The sequence below is a fragment of the Chaetodon trifascialis genome, chromosome 14 (genome assembly GCF_039877785.1).
Source record: "Chaetodon trifascialis isolate fChaTrf1 chromosome 14, fChaTrf1.hap1, whole genome shotgun sequence".
Classification (NCBI taxonomy): domain Eukaryota; kingdom Metazoa; phylum Chordata; class Actinopteri; order Chaetodontiformes; family Chaetodontidae; genus Chaetodon; species Chaetodon trifascialis.
Genome location: NC_092069.1, coordinates 2,041,684 through 2,064,182, shown reverse-complemented (window position 1 = coordinate 2,064,182; position 22,499 = coordinate 2,041,684). Strand labels below are relative to the sequence as shown.

The 22,499-nt window shown below is 42.1% G+C and overlaps 1 protein-coding gene across 1 annotated transcript in view; it reads right to left on the bottom strand.

Annotated features, from left to right (window-relative positions):
- Positions 1 to 16,274, bottom strand: part of ccdc88c (coiled-coil domain containing 88C) — a 75,184-nt gene extending 58,910 nt beyond the window's left edge. Inside the window, exons 1-3 of the mRNA XM_070978880.1 lie at positions 15,637 to 16,274; positions 14,770 to 14,882; positions 12,142 to 12,250 (exon numbers count right to left, since the gene is read on the bottom strand). Of these exons, the coding sequence (XP_070834981.1) occupies positions 12,142 to 12,250; positions 14,770 to 14,882; positions 15,637 to 15,696 (282 nt within the window). The 5' untranslated portion in view covers positions 15,697 to 16,274. The remainder of the gene's footprint in view (positions 1 to 12,141; positions 12,251 to 14,769; positions 14,883 to 15,636) is intronic.
- Positions 16,275 to 22,499: the final 6,225 nt, after the last annotated feature.

Below are 22,499 nucleotides of genomic sequence, written 5' to 3'. Positions count from 1 at the left end.
CACAACTGAGTAAAAAACTTACTCAAAGTTTAATACGCATGTCAACAGGTTATGCGAGATGTCTGGTTTTTGAGCGTGTTGTGTGCGCGCGCACGCGTGCATGTGCCTGTGCTTAACTTTACATTAAATAAACTCAGCGCACAAAAACAGAAATGAAGAAATTCTTGTGTTATTGGTGTGTACAGAAGGGCCATGATTTTGTGTGTGTGTGTGTGTGTGTGTGTGTGAGAGTGAGTGAGAGAGAGAGAGAGAGAGAGAGAGAGAGAGAGAGAGAGAGAGAGAGAGAGATCAAATGAACAATCAAACTGTTTCTTTATTAAAATCTAAAATTAATTAATTAATACATTTATTAATATGCCATACCATATGTCTGTATTATACTCTTTAACAAAGACAAAGTATTTCAGCATGAAAGCATTTGTTTTTAATGTGTGACAGCGTCCTGTATCATAACTACATCTCTGACGTTTGTAACAAACCAAACTGAAAAATCGGGTAAAAATTAGAGGAGATACGATGATTATAGTAATGGCTATACACCTTCCTCCGTAGAAATAAATGCACTGGGGACGCATGGGAGACCCATCCAAGATGGCAGCCGCGCTGAATGTCAGCTCCAATAAGAAGCGTCAGTCAATGAGGCGTCTACGTATATTATGTCTATGCACAGACACACACGTTGTGGTTTTTGTTTTTTTTGGAGCCTTACCCTAACCCTAGCCGATCAAGCAGTGACATGCCGATCAATCTGCCAGTGACTGGAATTTTTCAGCACAATTGGCCATGACTAGTGACTAGCCAATCAGAGTCTGATATATCCAATTCTGCGCTGGTGTTATTTACCTTATTTATGTCTTAACTGCATTTTGGTGTCATTTATCGGTGCACTTTCTCAGACCTTTCTCTCCTCTCCTCTGCTCCCTGTCTCTGTGCTTCACTGAGAACAGGGCTTTGCTCATCTAGTGTGTTGTTATAGGAAAAGTACAACATAGATAAAGTGGGATATACTGCAATTCATTTTCAGTTTAATTTTATTTGTACAAAAAAGTTCTGTCCAGTGGTCTGGCCACTTTATTTGAGTGAAAGTGAGATAGTAAACATACAATTGAATTTTCCATTTAAGAAAAGTTATAAAAATGTTTGTTTATGCTGTCCATCATAGTTCCTTCTAGAGAGAAAAAAAATAAGAATTTGTCAAAATTGGAATTGGCCGGTCAGACTCTTAAAAAAAAATCAGGAACAGGAATCAGCCAAAAAAATTGCAATTGGTGCATGTCTAATCTAAATGTGATTCTTCTGACTTCAGGGCATCCACCTAAGCCCAAACGTGTCCACAGTGGCAGTTGATGATTGGGGCCAGTCAGTCCAGGAGGTCCTGACCGACGAGTGTTTTATTATCAAGGGCACAGATGTGAATGGGATGCACGACCCCCACGCATTTCACAATTCATGATTTAGCCTGTGTGTAGCTAATAATACATTGCGGGGCTCAGTTAGCTACAGTTTGTCGAGGGAGAGCATCATGCAACCAACTTTGTCAAAAGAAGCTACGAGCGTGCTGAAACACCCCTTCTAATCAGGCCACACTGAATGGATGGCCAAGTGGCTAGGCCAAGGTTCACCACCTCTGTCAAGTTTCTCAGGATTAGATATCCTCATTATTACTGTTCCTAAACCCAGTAAAAGCTTCAGGGATATCAGATCTTCCAGCATCAGTGAAAAGTTAACTACATCTAAAAGATATTATTTATTCACTTTAGATTAACTTGCTTAAAAGGGTCAACTGACATACTGTTTACAGGGACATATTATCAGTCCTATTGTCTTCCTAGAGGTTCAAAACACCGGCAACTACATGAAAGCAATACACTCCATCTCATAGTGGGGTTAGAGCTTAGTGAACGTTTGTGTGGGTATGTCAGCGGAACATGAACGCAGTTCAGCCAAAATCTACTGCATCTGAGCTCCTTACCATCTGATTTATACAAGTAGCACAGTGTGTGCATGCATACACACACACGCATGGAGGATTAATGTGTCTGAACAGCTGTGATTAGCATTGCAAAGATGGTCACATCATTACACAGGCCTGACATCAGTACACAAGGACAAACTAAAGACAGTACACACACAAACATGAACATGAATATGAAGACAATCATTGTCATAATGCATTCCCTAGACCCGTACCCTAATCTTAACCATCACGATTAAATACCTGTCCCTAAACCTAATTTGAACCTAACTGTTAAAACCAAGATTTGAAGTTGTGAAGACCAGCCAAAATGTCCCCCCATTCTAAGAATGTCCTCACTCCTTATTATGTAGCACTATGTACTTTAATGAACACATCTCCTTTTTTGGAGCAAAATCCATTCCTCTCTCATTCTGTCAGGCTAATTTATTATCCATCTAAAGTGGGTTGCACCAGCTCTGCGTAAACATAGCCTAGTTTGAACAGAATTTCTACCTTAGGACTTAAGGGTTGCACCAGCTGAAATAGTTTCAATGAAGGCATAAGTTCAAACTTAAATTTTACACCTGGCCCTTAGTAGGTGTAAAGCCCTACATAAAAAAGGAGTTGGCATGGTGCATTGTTTTGAAAGGTGGGATAACTCTGAGGATGACAAGGTGCAAATTATGCAGCCCGTTTTGTAACACATCTTCTGTGATAGTACACAAACTGCTCCTGTAATGTTATAACATCAAAATGGCATGCTGCAGTTGCTCGACTACATTTGGCATTAGATATTTGGGATGTCACACACTATCTACTGTGACGTTACATGGTTACTTACTACCTCTCCTTGTAGAAAACTGTACTGTCTGAACAGCAGAGGGCTCCAGAAGACAGACTCCCATCATCTTGCGCACAAACCAAGCACTGCTAAAAATAAACCCAATGAGAAAACAACGGATAACGTGTCGATAACTAAAGAGTTTGAAGATGCTCCATCTACTTTTAGAGCTGATAGCTGGCAACATTTCAGTTTTCCTTTGTCAAGTGTGTGGTGAAAAGGAAATTGACAAACGCAAATCGACTAGCAAATACTGCCAGACAATGGTGAACAGCACTATGGGAAACACATCAAACATGAGAATCCATTTAGCACATCGCCACCTGAAAACCAACAACAAAGCTTCAGCCAGGCCAAAGGAGCCTGAAAGAAGTACTTGGAGGCCTGCTTCCCCATGACAGTCCAACAGCAGAAGAAATAACAAGATGCATTTGTGAATATTTAGCCAAAGACTTAAGGCCATTTTCTGTGGTCGACAACAATGGAGCAGAGGCTCACAGCTCTGGCTACCCGCCCTAAGAGATACGGTCTATTCTCAATGGCAGGGTAGTAAGAAGATAGACCCACCAAAGTATGAAACTGAGCTCTACTGGAAGAGTATCTGGGAGAAAGAGGCATCGCATAACACCAATGCCCAGGAACCGGAACCAGTACAAATTACCACTGCAGACATCCAAGAAAGAGGGTCTAAGATGAAGAGCCGGACAGCACCTGGGCCCGACATGATCCACGCCGACTGGCTCAAAAAGCTAACTGCACTCCATGAACGACTGGCAGCACAGATGAATCAGCTGCTAAGATCGGGAAACCCACCCAGAGTGGCTGACCCCAGGCCGTACAGTTCTCATCATGAAGGACCCACAGAAGGGCCCGGTACCATCCAACTACTGGCCTATAACCCGCCTGAGTACAACATGGAAGCTCTAGTCAGGCATCATAAGATGAGTAGGCACATGGATCAGTACATGAGTAGAGTACAGAAGGGAATTGGCAACAACACCAGAGGAGCCAAACACCAACTACTGGCTGACAGGGCAGTCACCCAGGAGTGTAAGACCAGAAGTACCAACCTATGCACTGCCTGGACTGACTAAAAGAAGGCCTATGACTCGATGCCACACACATGGATACTGGAGTGCCTAGACCTGTATAAGATTGACAGGACAGTTAGAGCCTTCATCAAGAACTCGATGGGGTTGTGGAAGACAACTCTGGAAGCCAACTCACAGCCAATTGCAGAAGTGAGCATCAAATGTGGTATATATCAAGGAGATGCACTGCCCCCCTTGCTGTTCTGCATAGGCCTAAACCCCCTCAGCCAGATCATCACCAAAAGTGGCTTTGGATACGGATTCCGAAATGGGACGACAATCAGCCACCTCCACTACATGGATGACATCAAGCTGTATGCCAAGAGTGAGCGTGACATTGACTCCCTCACTCACCTCACCAGGAGATACAGCAATGACATCGGGATGTCATTCGGACTGGATAAGTGTGGACGGATGGTCCTGAAGAGTCAGCTGAATGGCAAGAACAAGATCCAGGCAATAAACACCTACGCCCTGCCAGTAATCAGATACCCTGCTGGTATAATATCCTGGCCACTGGAAGAAATGGAAGCCACTGATATCAAGACAAGGAAGCTCCTTACGATGCATGTAGGGTTTCACCCTAAGTCCAGCGTCCTGAGGCTATACACTAAGCGGAAGACACAAGGCCACGGACTAGTGAGCGTCAGAGCCACTATCCGGGAGGAAACAGCAAGCCTCTGGGAGTACATCAGGAAGATGGCTCCCAATGATGACCTGCTGAGTGAATGCCTCAGGCAGCAGAAGCCCAGTAAGGAGGAGCCAGAAGGGTTGGCATGGACAGACAAGCCCCTGCATGGCATGTACCATCGGCAGCTTGAGGAAGTGGCTGACATAGCGAAAACTTACATAAATACATAAAAGGCTGGTCTGACAGCAGAGGTACTGATTATGGCCGCACAAGAGCAAGCCTTGAACACAAGGTCAATAGAGGCCGGGATCTACCACAGCAGACAAGACCCCAGGTACAGGCTGTGCAAAGATGCTCCTGAGACAAACCAGCACATAATAACGGGGTGTAAGATGCTGGCAGGGAAGGCATACATGGAGTATCATAACCAGGTGGCTAGCATCGTACACAGGAACATCTGTACCGAGTATGGGCCGGAGGTCCCACGATCAAGGTGGAAGACGCCTCCAAAGGTGATCCAGAATGACCGAGCAAAGATCCTGTGGGACTTCCACTTCCAGACAGACAAACTAGCGATGGCAAACCAACCAGGCATAGTGGTGGTGGACAAAGAACAGAAGACAGTCACAGTGGTGGATGTAGCGATCCCGAGTGACAGCAACATCAGGAAGAAAGAGCACGAGAAGCTGGAGAAATACCAGGGTCTCAAGGAGGAGTTGGAGAAGATGTGGGGCATAAAGCCAAAAGTGGTCCCAGTAGTGATCAGGGCACTCAGAGCGGTAATGGTTCCAGCAGATACCAGGAAGAACATCTGAGATCTCTGTCCAGAAGAGCACACTCCTGGGAACAGCCAAGATCCTGCACAGAACTCTCAAGCTCCCAGGCCTCTGGTGGAGGACCCGAGCTTGAAGGGGGCACAATACCACCCCAGGCGGGTCGAGAAGGGGATTTTTATATAAATATGTGTGTGTGTGTGTGTGTGTGTGAATGAGTTTAACTCCACCTCATATGTTCACCGTATGCCCACACATAAGATTAGGAATACATCAAGACTTCAACAGGCATCTTCCTAGATGCCTTCAAAACAGCTGTAGTAAAACCCGAACCAAAGAAATTCAACCTGGATGGTAATGCTCTAAATCAGCAGTCCCTAACCACCAGTCCGCGGACCAGTACCGGTCCCTGGGCCATTTGGTACCGGGCTGCACAGAGAGACTGAACAAAAAATATTTTATTGATCATCAGTCTGAAAGAAGTTCTATTTTGAAAATCAGGTGCATCTGCCTGTGCCTCTGTACACATGCCAAGCTGTATCTCTTTTGATATAGCATTCGTTGAGAAGCACCCGTCATGTATTGTTCAGGGAAAGAAGCATTTTATAAATCAGCCTGCTGTTGATAGCTTCATCTCCCTGTTTGATGCAGAGCCTCCTTCAAACAATGATGATGCGAATTTACTTGTGCAGTGTAGCCCCAATTAAATCAAGATCCACCTTTTTTAGGAAGCCTTGTCCGTGGATAAACAAAGAGATTAAAAATCACAGGAGTTGCTGCCGCAAGGCAGAGCGGCTGTGGAAAGCTACGAAGCTTGAGGTCCACAGGTTGTACCCTCAAGGATCTGAGATTAGCTCTAAACAACCTGCTAAAAAATGCAAGAGCTGTTTCTGTTTGACACTATTAGCTCCATTATATCCCCTGATGTCCCCACGGTACCAGCCTCCTCTATGACTGATTGCAATGCCTTTGCCAGTTTTATGGTAAATAAGGTCAATGACATCAGGGCAAATATCCCTCAAAGTGAATGTAACCCATGCACCTCTCTGCCTCTTCAGTGTAAATGGTCTGTGTTTTCTTTGGTTTCACTGTCAGACATCAGTGCGCTCCTTGCTACCATGACGCCGTCCTCCAGCCCTCTGGACATACTTCCAACAACAATGTTTCTTAAAACTCTTGGCTCCATTGGCCCCTGCATTGTAGAGATTATAAATCAATCTCTTCAAACAGGTGTCGTCCCCGCAGCAGTGGAACCTAAATTAAAGAAATCAAACTTGGATCCTGCCGATTTAAAAAATTATAGGCCCATTTCTAAGCTCCCTTTTCTAGCTAAAATTCTGGAAAAGGTAGTAGCTGAACAACAAAACGCCTTCATGGATCAAAATTCATTCTTCAACACCTTTCAATCAGGCTTCCGTAAAAAAAAACTGAGACTGCCTTAACGAGAGTTTCTAGTGATGTCATGATGGCAGCAGACTCTGGTTAATTTACAGTCCTGGTACTGCTCGATCTCACAGCTGCATTTGACACGGTGGACCATAAAATCTTATTAAATAGACTGAGAGACACTTTTGGGATTACTGGTACCGTCTTGGTTTAGGTCTTACCTGACTGACAGGAGTTTTTTGGTCCATGTCAATCACTTTTTATCTGACCCATCATGTGGGGTACCACAGGGATCAGTCCTTGGCCCTTTTCTTTTCTTGCTCTACATGACCCCTCTTGGACAGATAATCAGTGAGTTCAGTGATGTCTCTTATCATCTATATGCTGATGATGTACAGCTCTACTGCTCTTTCAAGCAGACCGAGCTACATAAATTAGATAACTTAATTGCCTGCTTGACAGCCATCAAAAAATGGCTAAATAATAATCTCCTCCAACTGAACTCTGCCAAAATTGAAACACTGTTTATTGCCCCTGACACTGCCATTCCCCTCATAAAGCAGTACTTAGGTCAATTAGGTCTCTCTGTCCAACCTAGCCTACGTAATCTAGGAGTTTTGTTTGACAAGGACATGTCCTTGGATCACCACTGTAAACAGTTGGTGAAAAACTGCTTTTATCACCTGCGAAATATTGCTAAACTGAGGTCCATGATCTCAAAATCTGAAATGGAGATAATTCATGCCTTTGTCTCATCTCATATTGATTATTGTAACACTCTTTTTATGTGCTTTAACAAAAAGGCTGTAAATCGCCTTCAGACTGTGCAAAACGCAGCAGCAAGGCTCATAACTGGCTCTAAAAAAAAGGGATCATATCACCCCAATTTTATACTCTTTACACTGGTTACCAGTTACTTTTAGGATTCATTTTAAGATTTTAGTTCTCACTTTCAGAGCCCTCAATGATCAAGCTCCACTGTACATAACCGAGTTACTGAGACCCTACTCTCCCTCACGTTCCCTAAGGTCATCAGACCAGAAACTCTTGATGATCCCCTGCACCAAATTTAAAACACGAGGTGATTGCTCCTTTCAGGCTAGTGCCCCTCGCCTCTAAAACGCAATCCCAGTGACCTTATGTTGCATTGAGTCCACTGAAGTTTTTAAGAGAGAACTTAAAGCCTATCTTTTTAAACAGGCTTTCCATTGTTAATGTCTCTGGGGCCCCTGTGAGGTTTGTTGTTGTGTCGTTGTTTGTCTTTATGCTGTTGTCCAATATCCTCTGTATTTTATTGCTTTTATCTACACTGTAAAGCACTTTGTGATTGTTATCTAAGAAAAGTGCTCTATAAATAAAATTTACCTACTCACTTACAAACATGTACCTGCATTTACGAGACAGTATCAGCAGTCCTACTTAAAATACGGGTTTATCTCTTCAGGTGATTCTCATGCTCCAAGCCCACTCTGTGTAATATGTGGCGACAGGCTCGAAAATGAGGCAATGAGGCCTTCTTGTTGAAGAGAAATAGGCGCAGAGCTCCCACTAAGTACGACAACTACATTCAGCGTAATGGTGAGTTGTATTTTTAATTATTTGTCCGTGGTGCAAAAAAGGTTGGGGACCACTGCTCTAAATGGTAAATGGACTGTATTTGTATAGTTCTTTTCTAGTCTAAAGACCACTCAAAGCGCTTTTACAACTGAAGTCTGCATTCACCCGTTCACACACATTCATATCCCATCAAGATGGCGCCACGGACAGCTGCCTGGACAGCTGCCTCGGTGTGTTGGTGCGCGCTTAAGACCATCAGCACTGGATCCCTCAGGGTTGCGTCCTTTCTCCTCTGCTCTTCTCCCTGAACACCAACAGCTGCACCTCGAGTCACCAGTGTGTCAAGCTCCTGAAGTTTGCAGACGACACCACCCTCATTGGACTCATCTCTGATGGCAACGAGTCCGCCTACAGGTGGGATGTTGACCATCTGGTGACTTGGTGTAACCTGAACAACCTAGAGCTCAATGCTCTAAAGACAGTGGAGATGGTTGTGGACTACAGGAAGAACCCAGCCCCACCTGCCCCCATCACCCTCCGTGACTCAACTTGACACTGTGGAGTCTTTCCGTTTCTTGGAAACTATCATCTCCCAGGACCTCAAGTGGGAGCCGAACATCAGCTCCCTCATCAAGAAAGCACACCAGAGGATATACTTCCTACTGCAGCTGAAGAAATTCAGTCTCCCAAAGACAATGATGGTGCGCTTTTACACAGCCATCATCGAGTCCATCCTCAGCTCCTCCATCACCATCTGGTACGCTGCTGCCACTGCCAAGGACAAGGGCAGACTGCAGCGGGTCATTCGGTCTGCAGAGAAGATGATTGGCTGCAATCTCCCGTCTCTCCAGGACCTGTACACCTCCAGGACCCTGAGGCATGCAGGAAAGATTGTGGCCGATCCCTCCCACCCCCGACATAAACTCTTTCAGACACTCCCCTCTGGCAGGAGGCTCCGGTCCATCAGGACCAAAACCTCACGCCACAAGAACAGTTTTTTCCCGTCTGCTGTCAGCCTTATTAACAAGGCCCAGAACCCCCCCGACATTCTTCACACTCCACCTCTGACTCTACTTGTCATTGACATTGCCATAACCATATGCGTTACATTAACGATCTGCTTCCTTTTGAAAATAACAGACTGTGCCTCTGTAAAAAAAAAAAAAAACTTGTGTACATATATTTATATTGTTAGATTTTTTACTTACTGTTACAGTTTCTAATATTGTTATATCTTTTACTTATTTTTATATAATTTACTTACTGTTATATTTTTTACTTTTCTGATAGATTCTTTTTAATAGATGTGTCATGCACCAACCTCAGCAAAGCAAATTCCTCATATGTGTAAAATCGTACTTGGCAATAAAGCTTTTTCTGATTCTGATTCTGATTCTGATTCTGATATGGTAGCTAAGCCACCTGCACATTATGAGCTTTATACATTCACATACTGATGGCACAGCATCGGGGGCGGTTTTGGGTTTCAGTATCTTGCCCAAGGATACTTGGTCCAACCCAATGTCCAACCTTCCATTCATCAGTAAGATGCTTGGAAAGGTTGTTTCAATGCAAATTAACTCCTTTCTTAAAGAAGTAACACCAAATAGATGAATTTCAGTCAGCACAGCACTGAAACTGTTCTGACTAAAATAATCAGTGACCTCAGATTAAAATCTGACAAAAATAAGGTCTCATTTCCTGTTCTCTGAGAAGTGCAGCATTTGATACGACTAGGGCTGGGCGATAAAACGACAACAATATGTCTCGCGGTAGACACGCAATCAATATCAATAAAAAAATGCGTTCAATAAAACATTCAATAATTTTTTTTCTTCGTAGGAAGAAACCAGAAATTGCAAAGCAAGGTTGGTTGCATGGACAAAGGCACTCACTCTCAGGTAACCGAGCAATGTAGGGAGTAATCACTGATCAGTGGGAGTGACACGCTAACACGCCAGTCATGTAACAGTATCAAGTTCGGTCGGTTATATAAAAATATAATTGAATAGTTCATGTATGTTTAGAGTAAGAAGAGTGACTTAAGTTATTCATATGTCTAGGCTGGTTTTATAGTTCAATCAATCTTACTGTACTGTCTATCATGTTTGCTTTTTTGTATGTTACAGATGTCAAGTCTACCTCAGTTTCTGCTATGTCTACAAAACACTGCACATATTTGAAACATTTTATTCACCATAAGGTGAATCAGCTTGTGAACTTCCTGCACTACACCTGCAGAAAAAAGTTCCCTGGTTTCTCTCTGTCTACATTTTTACACTTTTATTGGTTTTCCATGGTTGTGTTGACATTTCCTTTCCTTTCTGCCTTGATAGCCGGGGGGATTATAATCAGAGGAAGGTTAAATTTAAAATAAAAATGTTTAAATGTAATATATTTTTCTCCTGGTCCTTATTTTAAATAGGTCGTAAAAACATCAATAATTATCAATATCGACCAATATAAAACACTTATATCGTGATACAGTTTTCAGCCATATCGCCCAGCCCTAGATACGACTGATCATGATATCTTATAATCATCTTGAAAACTTGGGTCTCTCTGGCTGTGTGACCCAGGTTCCCAGCAACAGCCAACAGAAAATCAGAGATGCAGCCTTTGTCAATTAAATTGTACATGGACTGTATTTATATAGCTCTTTTCTGTTCTGATGACCACTCAAAGTGCTTTTACAAAACAAGCCTGTATTAAAGCATTCACACACTGATGGCTAGGCCACCCACTCATTACAAGCAAGCATTAACACACTCACACATTTGGGGTTCAGTATCTTGCCAAGGATGCTTCGACTGTCGAGGCCAGGGGTTGAACGGGGATGACCGCTCTACCTCCTGAGCCACAGCCTAAAAACTACAGAACACAATACCTTAGATATAAGGGCATACAGCTAAAAAGGTATCTCTTCACTCAAGTCTGTAACTAGCTATACATATACCCTAATCACTGATGCAAAATGGCTGGCATTTACCATTTCTCTATCATGTAATCCAAAGTTGATTTATTCATTAGTGAGCTGAATTTTCAGTAATATCATCCTTTATGACAAACGTTTTAGAAGACGTTAGTGTGTTTTCAGGAAACCCAACTGCAAACTCTCCTTTATGAAAATCATCAAACATCAAAGAAAAGAAGAAACTACAAAGTGCAGCTCCAGATATTCAGGTATAATACATTAACAAGTAACACTGAACATAACATTTGTTCCCCAGATCTGATCATACTCTGTGGCTATCTGCTAGTATTGATCACTGAGGATTATTGGCCTTCAAGCAATAATTAAAAAATGATTGGCCAGCAAGTTCAAGGGTCATCATCAATACAGCCCATGACTCTCTCTCTCTCTCTCTCTCTCTCTCTCTCTCTCTCTCTCTCTCAGACACTCACTCACTCACACACACACGCACGCACGCACGCACGCACGCACGCACGCACGCACGCACGCACGCACGCACGCACGCACGCACGCACGCACGCAAACTGATGTGGTTTAGAAATATATAAGAATGTGTTGTGTGCATTTGTGTTCAGGGCCTGTTCATATTTGAAAAATCCAAACTGACATGTCATTAAGACACACATTACAATGATGATGGTTAAAAGACATCCTAAACATGTACACACACACATGCATTGCAGCGCCTCAGGTAAAGTAAATAGGTTGAAGTTTACAAAAATAGCTGTATGTTCAAACAGAAAGATAATAATAATGTACTGATTCTACTTGGTCAAGAATGTTTGCATGGGTGAAAAAGACTAATGGGCACAATGTGGGCTGCTGCTTGGCCACTGTAGTACAGTCTCACCCATGAATGTTACAGTAGTTGGCAAGCACACTAATATCACTGCATGTGTGTGTGTGTGTGTGTGTGTGTATGTGTACATACCTGATAGTATGTCCTGATGTGCCTGGTGAGAACGGTAAGGTTGTGAAGGCGAACGGACACATCATTGTTCACATTCTTATTCAACCTCTGATGGGTCGGACTGGGGTCACTACAAACACACACACACACACACACACACACACACACACACACACACACACACACACACACACACACACACACACACACACACACACACACACACACACACAATTGTGCTCACATTAGCACATGTCAGCTTGAGCCAGATTGATTTGCATGTGAACAGTGGGTGTGTAACACTGTCTGGCTGGCCTGATGTGACATCATAACATCAGTTTGATATCCCCTCTAAGGGAAACATACTAAATATCAAGAGGTTAGACATTCATTTTCCTCAGCAAGCATGGTTTGCTCACTGAAATGAAGCCAAGATGACTGAATTTTCACCAAGATTTCAGTTACTTCAGTGGTTACACTTTGAGCGCTGCAACTAATGATAACTGTCAATACTGATAAATCTTCTGATTATTTTCATGATTAATCGATTGCTAATTTAGTCCCAATGCCCAAAATTGTGAATAATGCTTCTCACAGTTTCCTAGAGCCTAAAGTGGCCTCCTTTTGTGATTCTAAAGTGATTCTTTTGTCCAGTCAACAGTCCAAAACCCAAAGACATTTCATTTAATATCATAACAAACTAGAAACCGCAAACGTTTGACATTTTTGCTTGAAAAATGACTGTAACAATTAATCAGTTATCAAACTAGTTTGCAATCAATTTGCTTTCATCAATTGATTGATTAATCAACTAATCATTGCAGCTCCTTTGCAAGTCCATTCCAAGTCCTTCCAATGTTTAAACTTCAGCTTACACATTATTCACTATCACGTTTCACATTTTCGCAACTCAACCATATTTTTGCAACATTATATCCAATGTTTCAACTGCATATTATCAGCAGGAAGCATATTAACTTTTCTTCAGGAAATTTAGCCTTTTTTATTCCCAGTCAACAAAACAATCAACACAGTCAATTAAAGGGGGACACTTTAAACAGCAATATTATAGCAAATTCCTGCCCCAGCTCAGAATCTATTATTTGAAAGGTCAGAGAGAATTATAAGTTTACAAGCTGACTGCTTAAGCAGCCGATTAGCTCTGTGACTGACTGATTTACCAACTACCTCCTCTGTAACCCACTTTCCTGTAACCACCCCCTCCCCCAAATCAGTCAGCCCAGCCTACATTCAGTGTGTAGAGAACAATGGAGCAATTACTATTGTTTCTGAAAACAGTATTTAACGTATGAACATGTGGTTTGATTGGGGACAGAGAACCATCTGTATGGGAGAAGATTCAGATTCCAAATAAGTAGGTATGTTTCATCCTTATCACTGTGGAGAATATTCTATAATAGTATTCCTATTATATTTTTGTGTCAACAAATTCCAGGAAAAGGCAAAAACCAACACACTGTATAACAAGTATGTGTATGTGTCAAATCAAACTGTTACACTGGGTGACATGTTCCCTCATTACCATGAACACACACAATGTATTTTATTTGGACTCAATCACAAACACACTGCTTTGGTGCTGCACATAATCACTTTCCACTACTGAAAATGCTCTTTAATTAAATTATTGAGCCTCTCTAGGCTATAAGACTAAGAGTTGGGTTACACTCTATTAGAACTAGCTCTAATAACGTGTTGTCCAATCACATCAGAAATCAAAAATGTTTATGTTAGTGTAGCATGTTAGCATGCTAACATTGGATAATTGGCTAACTGTCACTTTGCACAAATTACAGATGAGGCTACATGGAATGTCATCTGTTTGCAGGTGTTTGATCATTAATCAAAGAACTGGACAAATTTTGACCTGATAACAGACTGAAAATATAGGATTCAATGGGCTCGGGGCAGAGTGTGACAGACAGGGTTGGGAAGAATATTTAGAGATTGTTGAGTTTGGTTAATTGTATTTTCATGGGATTTGTTGATCGGGACCGGGAAAAACACTTTGGACATGCTGGGAGTTCTGCATGTTTTGTTGGCATAAAAACATATTTACAAAACCCAGATACTGTCACATCAACCTCATAGGATAAGAAGTACCAGTCTTTGAATAGCCTTATCAAACCATGTTTTGCTTCTGAACTGTACATCTTGCACTCATGTTCTGTGTCAGCATCACATCAACTTCATAACTGAGACTCATTCTTTCCATGCAGTGCCAGCTTTATGATCCCTTGAATTTGAATCTGGAGATCCAGCTGCTTTATATTGAATCTGTTCAGAGATGGTGCACTACAGTTGTACCTGCTCGCTACTGTGCAATATCTGAGTCACAGTACAAACTGACAGCAGTTCAGCTCTTATCTAACTCAGGCTCTCTCTTATACTCTGATGTATTTCTTGATGCAGACTTCACCGGCACATCTGGCTGCGACATTTACAACTTGAAACCAGCAAGTCAGGATGTGGTTGCACAAACACACTTGCACAGACACACAGCGGAAACACTGGATCACACACTGATCACCCGGTTCAGACACACAAAAATACACACTAAAAAAACGTTTTTCACTGACTCATGCAAATAAAATGTGAAACTCCCTCTCTCTGTAGGATGATACTTACATGTGTGTCATGATCTTGTGAAGGAAGACACCGTCCACCAGCTCCATGAACATGTTGACCCGTTCCTCTGAGCCTACATCATCACATGAACCCAAAGGACCCAGCGTCCGCACCTAGAGACAGAAAGAGAGGTCAACTAACATAAGATATAACTTTATTGAGACCTTTATTCATTCAGGTGGGTTTAACTGAGAGTGATGCTCACACAGTGACACAGGTGGAAGATGCACAATATAATCACAGCCTGATCTGCTGGCCACTGGGCAGCTTCATTGGAGCAGTTAGGGATTAAGGGCCTTGCAAAAGACAGGTGCTACTCTTTCATATTCTCCACCCAGACATATCCTAAAATCTGGTTCAGAGATCATAAAGTCAACCTTCTGGTCTTAAAACCGATTTTTCAAACCTTTCAAACAGTTAAAACAGTAATGTTGGGAAGCATCTTGAACTGCACAGAAACCAGAACCGCAGCTGTAAGCAGTGAAGCAGAAGAATCATAGACTTAGTTCTTTCTGTTTCATATTTAGTGTCTAAAATTGGAAAGCCCCAGAGAATTCAACCAATCTCTCAGTGGATCACTTAATATGAAGATTTTACACTGAAAAGTGTTTCCCCTTCCGCTGCAATGTATCAGCCCGAAGTAACAATCAAAGGGTTAACCGTGCAATCGAGCAAACTAGTGTAGAATGGCACATTCGACGAAGGACGAAGTTGTTTCTTTCTACTAGTTAATTGTTCAGTGAGTTCTTGTAAACAAACGTAACACAACTGAAAGACACAGAAGAGAGAAAGAAAAACAGAGAGGGGGGTCATTAGCTCGTGCACCATCCTCACACAACTGTGTGTGAGCGTGCAGCTCCCACTCACCCACAACACCAGCGGTGACTCCATGAAAGTGGCCAGTAACTCGGACAGAGTCACATCCATGTTTGCTCCAATGGCTTCCGAGTCCGATTATAAATCACCAATCAATCATCAACCCACCGGTCACTCAGTCGTTCTCACCGGTAGGCTCGCGGTGGGTCTCCACACAGCACAGAACAAAGCCCCCGCTAAGCATCGATCTCCCACTGCACGAACACTCTACTATTGTCTCGCGCTGACCTGTTTCCTTAAACACTTTTGCAATAAAAAGCAGGTTCAGTTTGAACAAAAGCTATTCAAAATACTTCTACAGACGACCATATGCACATCGAAGTCATTTCCGTTAGTTTAGCGGGTAAATATTCAGTTTGTTTTCTGGTTGAAGGTACCACACTTAATCCAAACTTCGGAGGACAGTTGTTCGCGTTGCCAAGGATACATGCCTCGGACCGTAAAGCGACGAAACCGCCGTGAAATTTGAGAAGAAATGTAAAAATAAGTCGAGAAACGTCAACGCGCAAAAAAAACACGACAGAGGAAAAAAGAGAACATAAAATCACTTGCATCCGTTCTTCGCTATAACTCTCTACCTCTCCTCTGTCTTTCTCTCCATCAACCTGACAGTGAGGTAAGAGAGGACTGACTGACAGCAGTACCAGCCGCTCCTTGGCCACAAGAAACACGGCTCCCGCCCATTGCGATGAATTAACCAATTACAGTGCAGTAATTTAGAGCAGTTTTTGGCTCTGACTCTGACGTCACCCCCACCGGAAGAACCCAAAGAGTTTAGGCGGAACAAGCTGTGAACATGTGAGCATGCTCAAAAGCAGTTTCCACACTAGAAAACGTTCTTTGTTGGTATCCTTAAATAAGTGGGTTTTTCTTCGTTTGGTAATGTAGTTAGTCAGTTCTAGGTAATGTTAGAATAATGTTAAAATGTTAGAATAAATGGATTTATAAGTTTGGCTTTTTTTTTCTTTTTCTTTTTTGCATAACCTATGTTCAACCGATTTTCTTAAACCAGATTACAAAAGATAACTACAAGAAATCACAGTGATGTTAGTGCCAGAGCTTTGATGATATATTGAATGATAATTTACATGATCTTGATATACTGCCATTAAGAAGAAGAAGAAATCACCTTTATTCATCACAGCACACAGAGTTACAGGGAGGGAACTGCACACACCATGCAAGTAAAATTCTTATCCGCATTTAACCCATCCTGGAAGTCCTTCCTCCGCGGCAGACCAGGAGCGGTGGGCTACCAGCCAACAGTGGTGCCTGGGGACCCAATTCTTTTGTTGTCAGCATTGGTCAGGTGGTGATCGTCTTGCATGTTTTTAGTGGGGGTATATTTTTTATGGAGGATACCCCAGGTGAACACAGGGAGAACATGCAAACTCCACACAGAAATGCTCTTTTTCCTCGAGCAGCAGGCACCGAAGGCATGATGGAGGACGCCCCCAGTGCCCACAGCGGGAATCGAACCGGGACCTTCTAGCTGTGAGGAGACAGTGTGCCCACCGTGCACCCAAACCGTGCCACCCATTATTGACTAAAATTAGTAATTAATTATTAGTCATTTTAATAATAACTTTAGTTTGTTCTTGTGTTAGCTGAATAGTTGTAAAGCATCTATATTACCACGTGTCTATCAGCGAACATATAGTTACTGATGGTTTTTTCAGACTACTACTCACTCACTCACTCAAATTTATATCCAGCTTTCAAAAAGCAAGAAGAATTATACACAAATGAATTGGTTTGTGACCACAATCTGCTCCTTATCATTACCTTGAGCCACCATATTCTTCAAAACAAAATACAGTTGACAGCCTACAAATCATTATATTTGTCAGTGAGGTACATTATTCCAGGTGACTGTTGAAAAATCTTTGAGTAAAAGCACAGTGACCCTTCCCTAATATACGTGAACTATATTAGAGAAGATACAAGAACTATAAAGTTAATCTGATTTGCTGTAAAGACTGTCAAAAGTCTCATTTAGAAAGGTCAAATTCTTGACTGAGCATCTCCACTTACTTTATAACACTGTCTTAATTGAGGTCCTTAAATCTAAATATTCCATGAATAAGCCACCCTTTCCATAGAGGGTGTCCTTTCTCTATACTTACAGGTGCTGGTGAATATTCATTCATAACCCACAGACTGATATATTTCAAATGTTTAATTCTTTAATTTTTATGATTTTAAACTAACAACTAATGAAAATCCAAATTTCAATATCTCAGAAAATTAGAATATCACTTAAGACTGATACAAAAAAAGGATTTCTAAAAATGTTGTCCAACTGAAAAGTATAAATATGAAAAGTATGAGCATGTACAGCACTCAATACTTGGGGCTCCTTTTGCCTGAATTACTGCAGCAATGCGGCATGGCATGGAGTCGATCAGGCTGTGGCACGGCTCAGGTGTTATGAGAGCCCAGGTTGCTTTGATGGTGGCCTTCAGCTCTTCTGCGTTGTTGAGTCTGGCATCTCGCATCTTCCTCTTCACAATACCCCATAGATTTTCTATGGGGTTAAGGTCAGGGGAGTTTGCTGGCCAATCAAGAACAGGGATACCATGGTCCTTAAACCAGGTACTGGTAGCTTTGGCACTGTGAGCAGGTGCCAAGTCCTGTTGAAAAATGAAATTTGCATCTCCATAAAGTTGGTCAGCAGCAGGAAGCATGAAGTGCTCCAAAACTTCCTGATAGACAGCTGCATTGACCTTGGACCTAAGGAAACACAGTGGACCAACACCAGCAGATGACATGGCACCCCAAACCATCACTGACTGTGGAAACTTGACACTCGACCTCAGGCAACGTGGATTCTGTGCCTCTCCTCTCTTCCTCCAGACTCTGGGACCTTGATTACCAAAGGACATGCAAAATTTACTTTCATCCGAGAACATGACTTTGGACCACTCAGCAGCAGTCCAGTCCTTTTTGTCTTTAGCCCAGGTGAGACGCTTCTGACGCTGTCTCTTGTTCAAGAGTGGCTTGACACAAGGAATGCGACAGCTGAAACCCATGTCTTGCATACGTCTGTGAGTGGTGGTTCTTGAAGCACTGACTCCAGCTGCAGTCCACTCTTTGTGAATCTCTCTTCCCTCTTTAGCAATGACCTTTTGGGACTTGCCCTCCTTGTGCAAGGTGTCAATGATCATCTTTTGGAAAACTGTCAGGTCAGCAGTCTTCCCCATGATTGTGTAGCTTACAGAACTAGACTGAGAGACCATTTAAAGGCCTTTGCAGGTGTTTTGAGTTAATTAGCTGATTAGAGTGTGGCACCAGATATCTTCAATATTGACCTTTTCCACAATATTCTAATTTTCTGGGATACTCAATTGGGGGTTTTCATTAGTTGTCAGGTATAATCATCAATATTAAAAGAAGTAAATACTTGAAATATGTTGGTCTGTGTGAAATGAATGTATACATTATACAAGTTTCACTTTTTGAATGGAATTACTGAAAAAAATCAACTTTTCCATGATATTCTAATTTTATGACCAGCACCTGTACATAGCCTGGGGTTAATCCAACTATTAGATTAAGAACAAAGATATGGATTTATATTAAATATATGTGAGACTTCTCCATATTGCCTGTAGATGAGATCAGACCAGATGGATGTGAAGTGTAGGATGTCAGAAGGTTTGTAGCTTCTCCTGGTCATTCTCAATCTTTTCCTATTTGATGGGAAAATCTTTGCTTATCTAATAAATAGAGACACTGGATCAAATAGCTTAGCTTGGGGAAACAACTCATAAACAACTACATATTATGTAGAGCATTTACTTTCCTTTTAAACAACAACAACAACACACAAAAAAAACGTGCCCCACATTGGCAGACCACTTCTAGCAAACTTCTAAACTTTGGAATTACCAAAGTTATAGCAACCCAACAAGTATTTCATAATCATAATCTAAACATATAATCAATCTTAGAATTTCATTGGGAAGGAGAGAAAAATCAAGAAAAAATACATAAAAAAATAGAGATAGTGCAACGGATGGAAAACAGGTGTGCAGATGAGCAAGAGTGCAGGTAAGCAGGGAGGCATGGCTAAGAAGTAGCAGGTAAAAACTGGCCTGGATGTCACAGATACATAGGTGTGATAAAACAATTCATTGTACAATATACACAGAAGTAGGGGGTAAACTGCTTCCTGTATTGGTAGTTTCTGTCTGTTCTTCACACAGATTGAAAAGGAAATAGAGATCATTTCAGATCAATAGGACACAAAGGCCAAATGCAAAGTAGTAGTAACTGATGACATTAAAATGACGCAACTAGTGGCTGTGGCTCAAGAGGTACAGTGCTCGTCCACCCATCAGAGGGTTGGTGGTTCTATGCTGTGCCAACAGTGTGTGTGTGTGTGTGTGTGTGTGTGTGTGTGTGTGTGTGTGTGTGTGTGTGTGTGTGTGTGTGTGTGTGTGTGTGTGTGTGAATGGTTATTGCTTGTAATGAGCAGGCCTTGCCATCAGTGTATGAAAGGATGAATGCTGGCTCATGTTATGAAGCCCTTATATATATGCAGTCCATTTTTCAAAAAAGCAAGTTGTAATTGAGTAGATGTTGGTATTCATTTATTTTGAAGGCACCTGGTTAGCTTGTTAAGTAAAACATTTTGTGAACATTCCTCTAGCCTGGACCAAGTTTACTGACCTTTACAAAGAAGTTAAATATGATATTGGAGTGACTGCATCACAAGTGGAGGAGTAAAGGGTGGAGTACAAATTAAACCGGTAGAAATTTGTTTTGAAAGTAATTTCTTGGAAGACTCTGCACTTTGGATTTTGCATGATCAGACAGGGACAGAACCAGACCAAACATTTAGCTGATACAAAAGTTGCAAAATGAAAGGAACACTACATAAAGGTCTGTTTATTTTTGAGCAACAACAGTAGAATATTTCTAGAAATGGAACTGCTTTGTTGAAGCAGTGGATCAATGACAGTATAGAATGGCAGTGGACATTGTTCCACTTCAAAGATCTCACATGAATAATCTAGAGAATAGGGCCACCTTGTGGTGTCTTTGTGTTATTATATCTCCTACTAGAAAGCCATCTCTAATCAGAATCAGAATCAGAATCAGAAAAGCCTTTATTGCCAAGTACGATTTTCCACATACGAGGAATTTGCGTTGGTGAAGTTGGTGCATGAGGCTGCACGGTGGCACAGCAGGTAGTGCGCGTGCCTCACAGCAAGGTTGAGGCAGGTTCGATTCCCAGGTCGGGCCTTTCTGTGAAGTTTGCATGTCCCGTGCATTCTCTCCGGGCACTCTGGCTTCCTCCCACAGACCAAAAACGTGCTCATTAGGTTGATTGGTGACTCTAAATTGCCCCTAGGTGTGAGTGTGAGTGTGAATGGTGTGTGTATGTGCCCTGCGATCTGCTGGCGACCGCCCCAGGGTGTACCCCGCCTCTCGCCCGTTGACAGCCGAGATAGGCTCCGGCCCCCCCGCGACCCCAAAAGGGATAAGCGGCATAGAAAATGGATGGATGGAAGTTGGTGCATGACACATCTACTATTACTATTACACATCTAGCTATTAAAGTAGTGTATAGTTATTATTATAGTAGAGTATACAAAAGTAGTGTATACAAAAGTCTTTTTTTTGGAAACAGTCTGTTTTTTCAGAAAGAAGTCCAAGCTGAGCATTAATGTAACGCATATAGTTATGGCAATGTCAATGTGACAAGATGAGGCAGAGATGAAGTGTGTGATGAAGTGTTGTTGATAAGGCTGACAGCAGACAGAGGGTAAAAAACTGTTCTTGTGGCATGAGGTTTTGGTCCTGATGGACCACAGCCTCCTGCCAGAGGGGAGTGTCTCAAAGAGTTTATGTCCAGGGTGAGAACCACAATCTTTCCTGCATGCCTCAGGGTCCTGGAGGCCCGTAGGAAGTATATCCTCTGCTGTGCTTTCCTGATGAGGGAGCTGATGTTCGGCTCCCACTTGAGGTCCTGGGAGATGATAGTTCCCAGGAAGCGGAAAGACTCCACAGTGTCAATAGTGGAGTCACATAGGGTGATGGGGGCAGGTGAGTTCTTCCTGTAGTCCACAACCATCTCACAACCACTGTCTTTAGAGCTCTAGGTTGTTCAGTTTACACCAGGTCACCAGATGGTCAACCTCCCACCTGTAGGCGGAGTCGTCGCCATCAGAAATGAGTCAGACAGACAGATAGATAGATAGATAGATAGATAGATAGATAGATAGATAGATAGATAGATAGATAGATAGATAGATAGATAGATAGATAGATAGATAGATAGATCTGGTAGAATCAGGAGGGGAGGAAACACAGCTAAGATCATTATAATGCTTCACCTATCTGCAATTAAGATATGAAATTATTGGACTGCAGATGGCGCAACACAACTAACTAGTACTGGATCGATCCTGTTAGGTCTGTTATTAGATAGATAGATCTACATTAACTTCTATTGTAGTTTATTTGAAATATCCTAGCTAACTGAAATGCTATTTTAACCAGTTGCTTTTAGTCAGGGGGCCAAAACTGATATTAAAACTTTGTTGGACACTTTTTGTTACAAGCATACAACCTATCCAGTATTGATATTTAACCCCTTAACATGTTCTAACCAGGTTGTCAGCTTAGAAAAGGTTTTGTGTTTTTTTTTTTCTTTGTCCATTTTAACACTGTATTCTTAAAAGTGGTAAAATCGGATTTTTCTCCATGTAGAGTTTTGATGTTAATGGACCTCTACAAAACGGATGAAAACCAGAGGGATTGAAGTGTGAAGCATGATGGAAAAATGAGCAGCCTCAGACAAACAGGGTTTTTTTTTTCTCAGAGCTCTGACTCCTTTTCTTTAA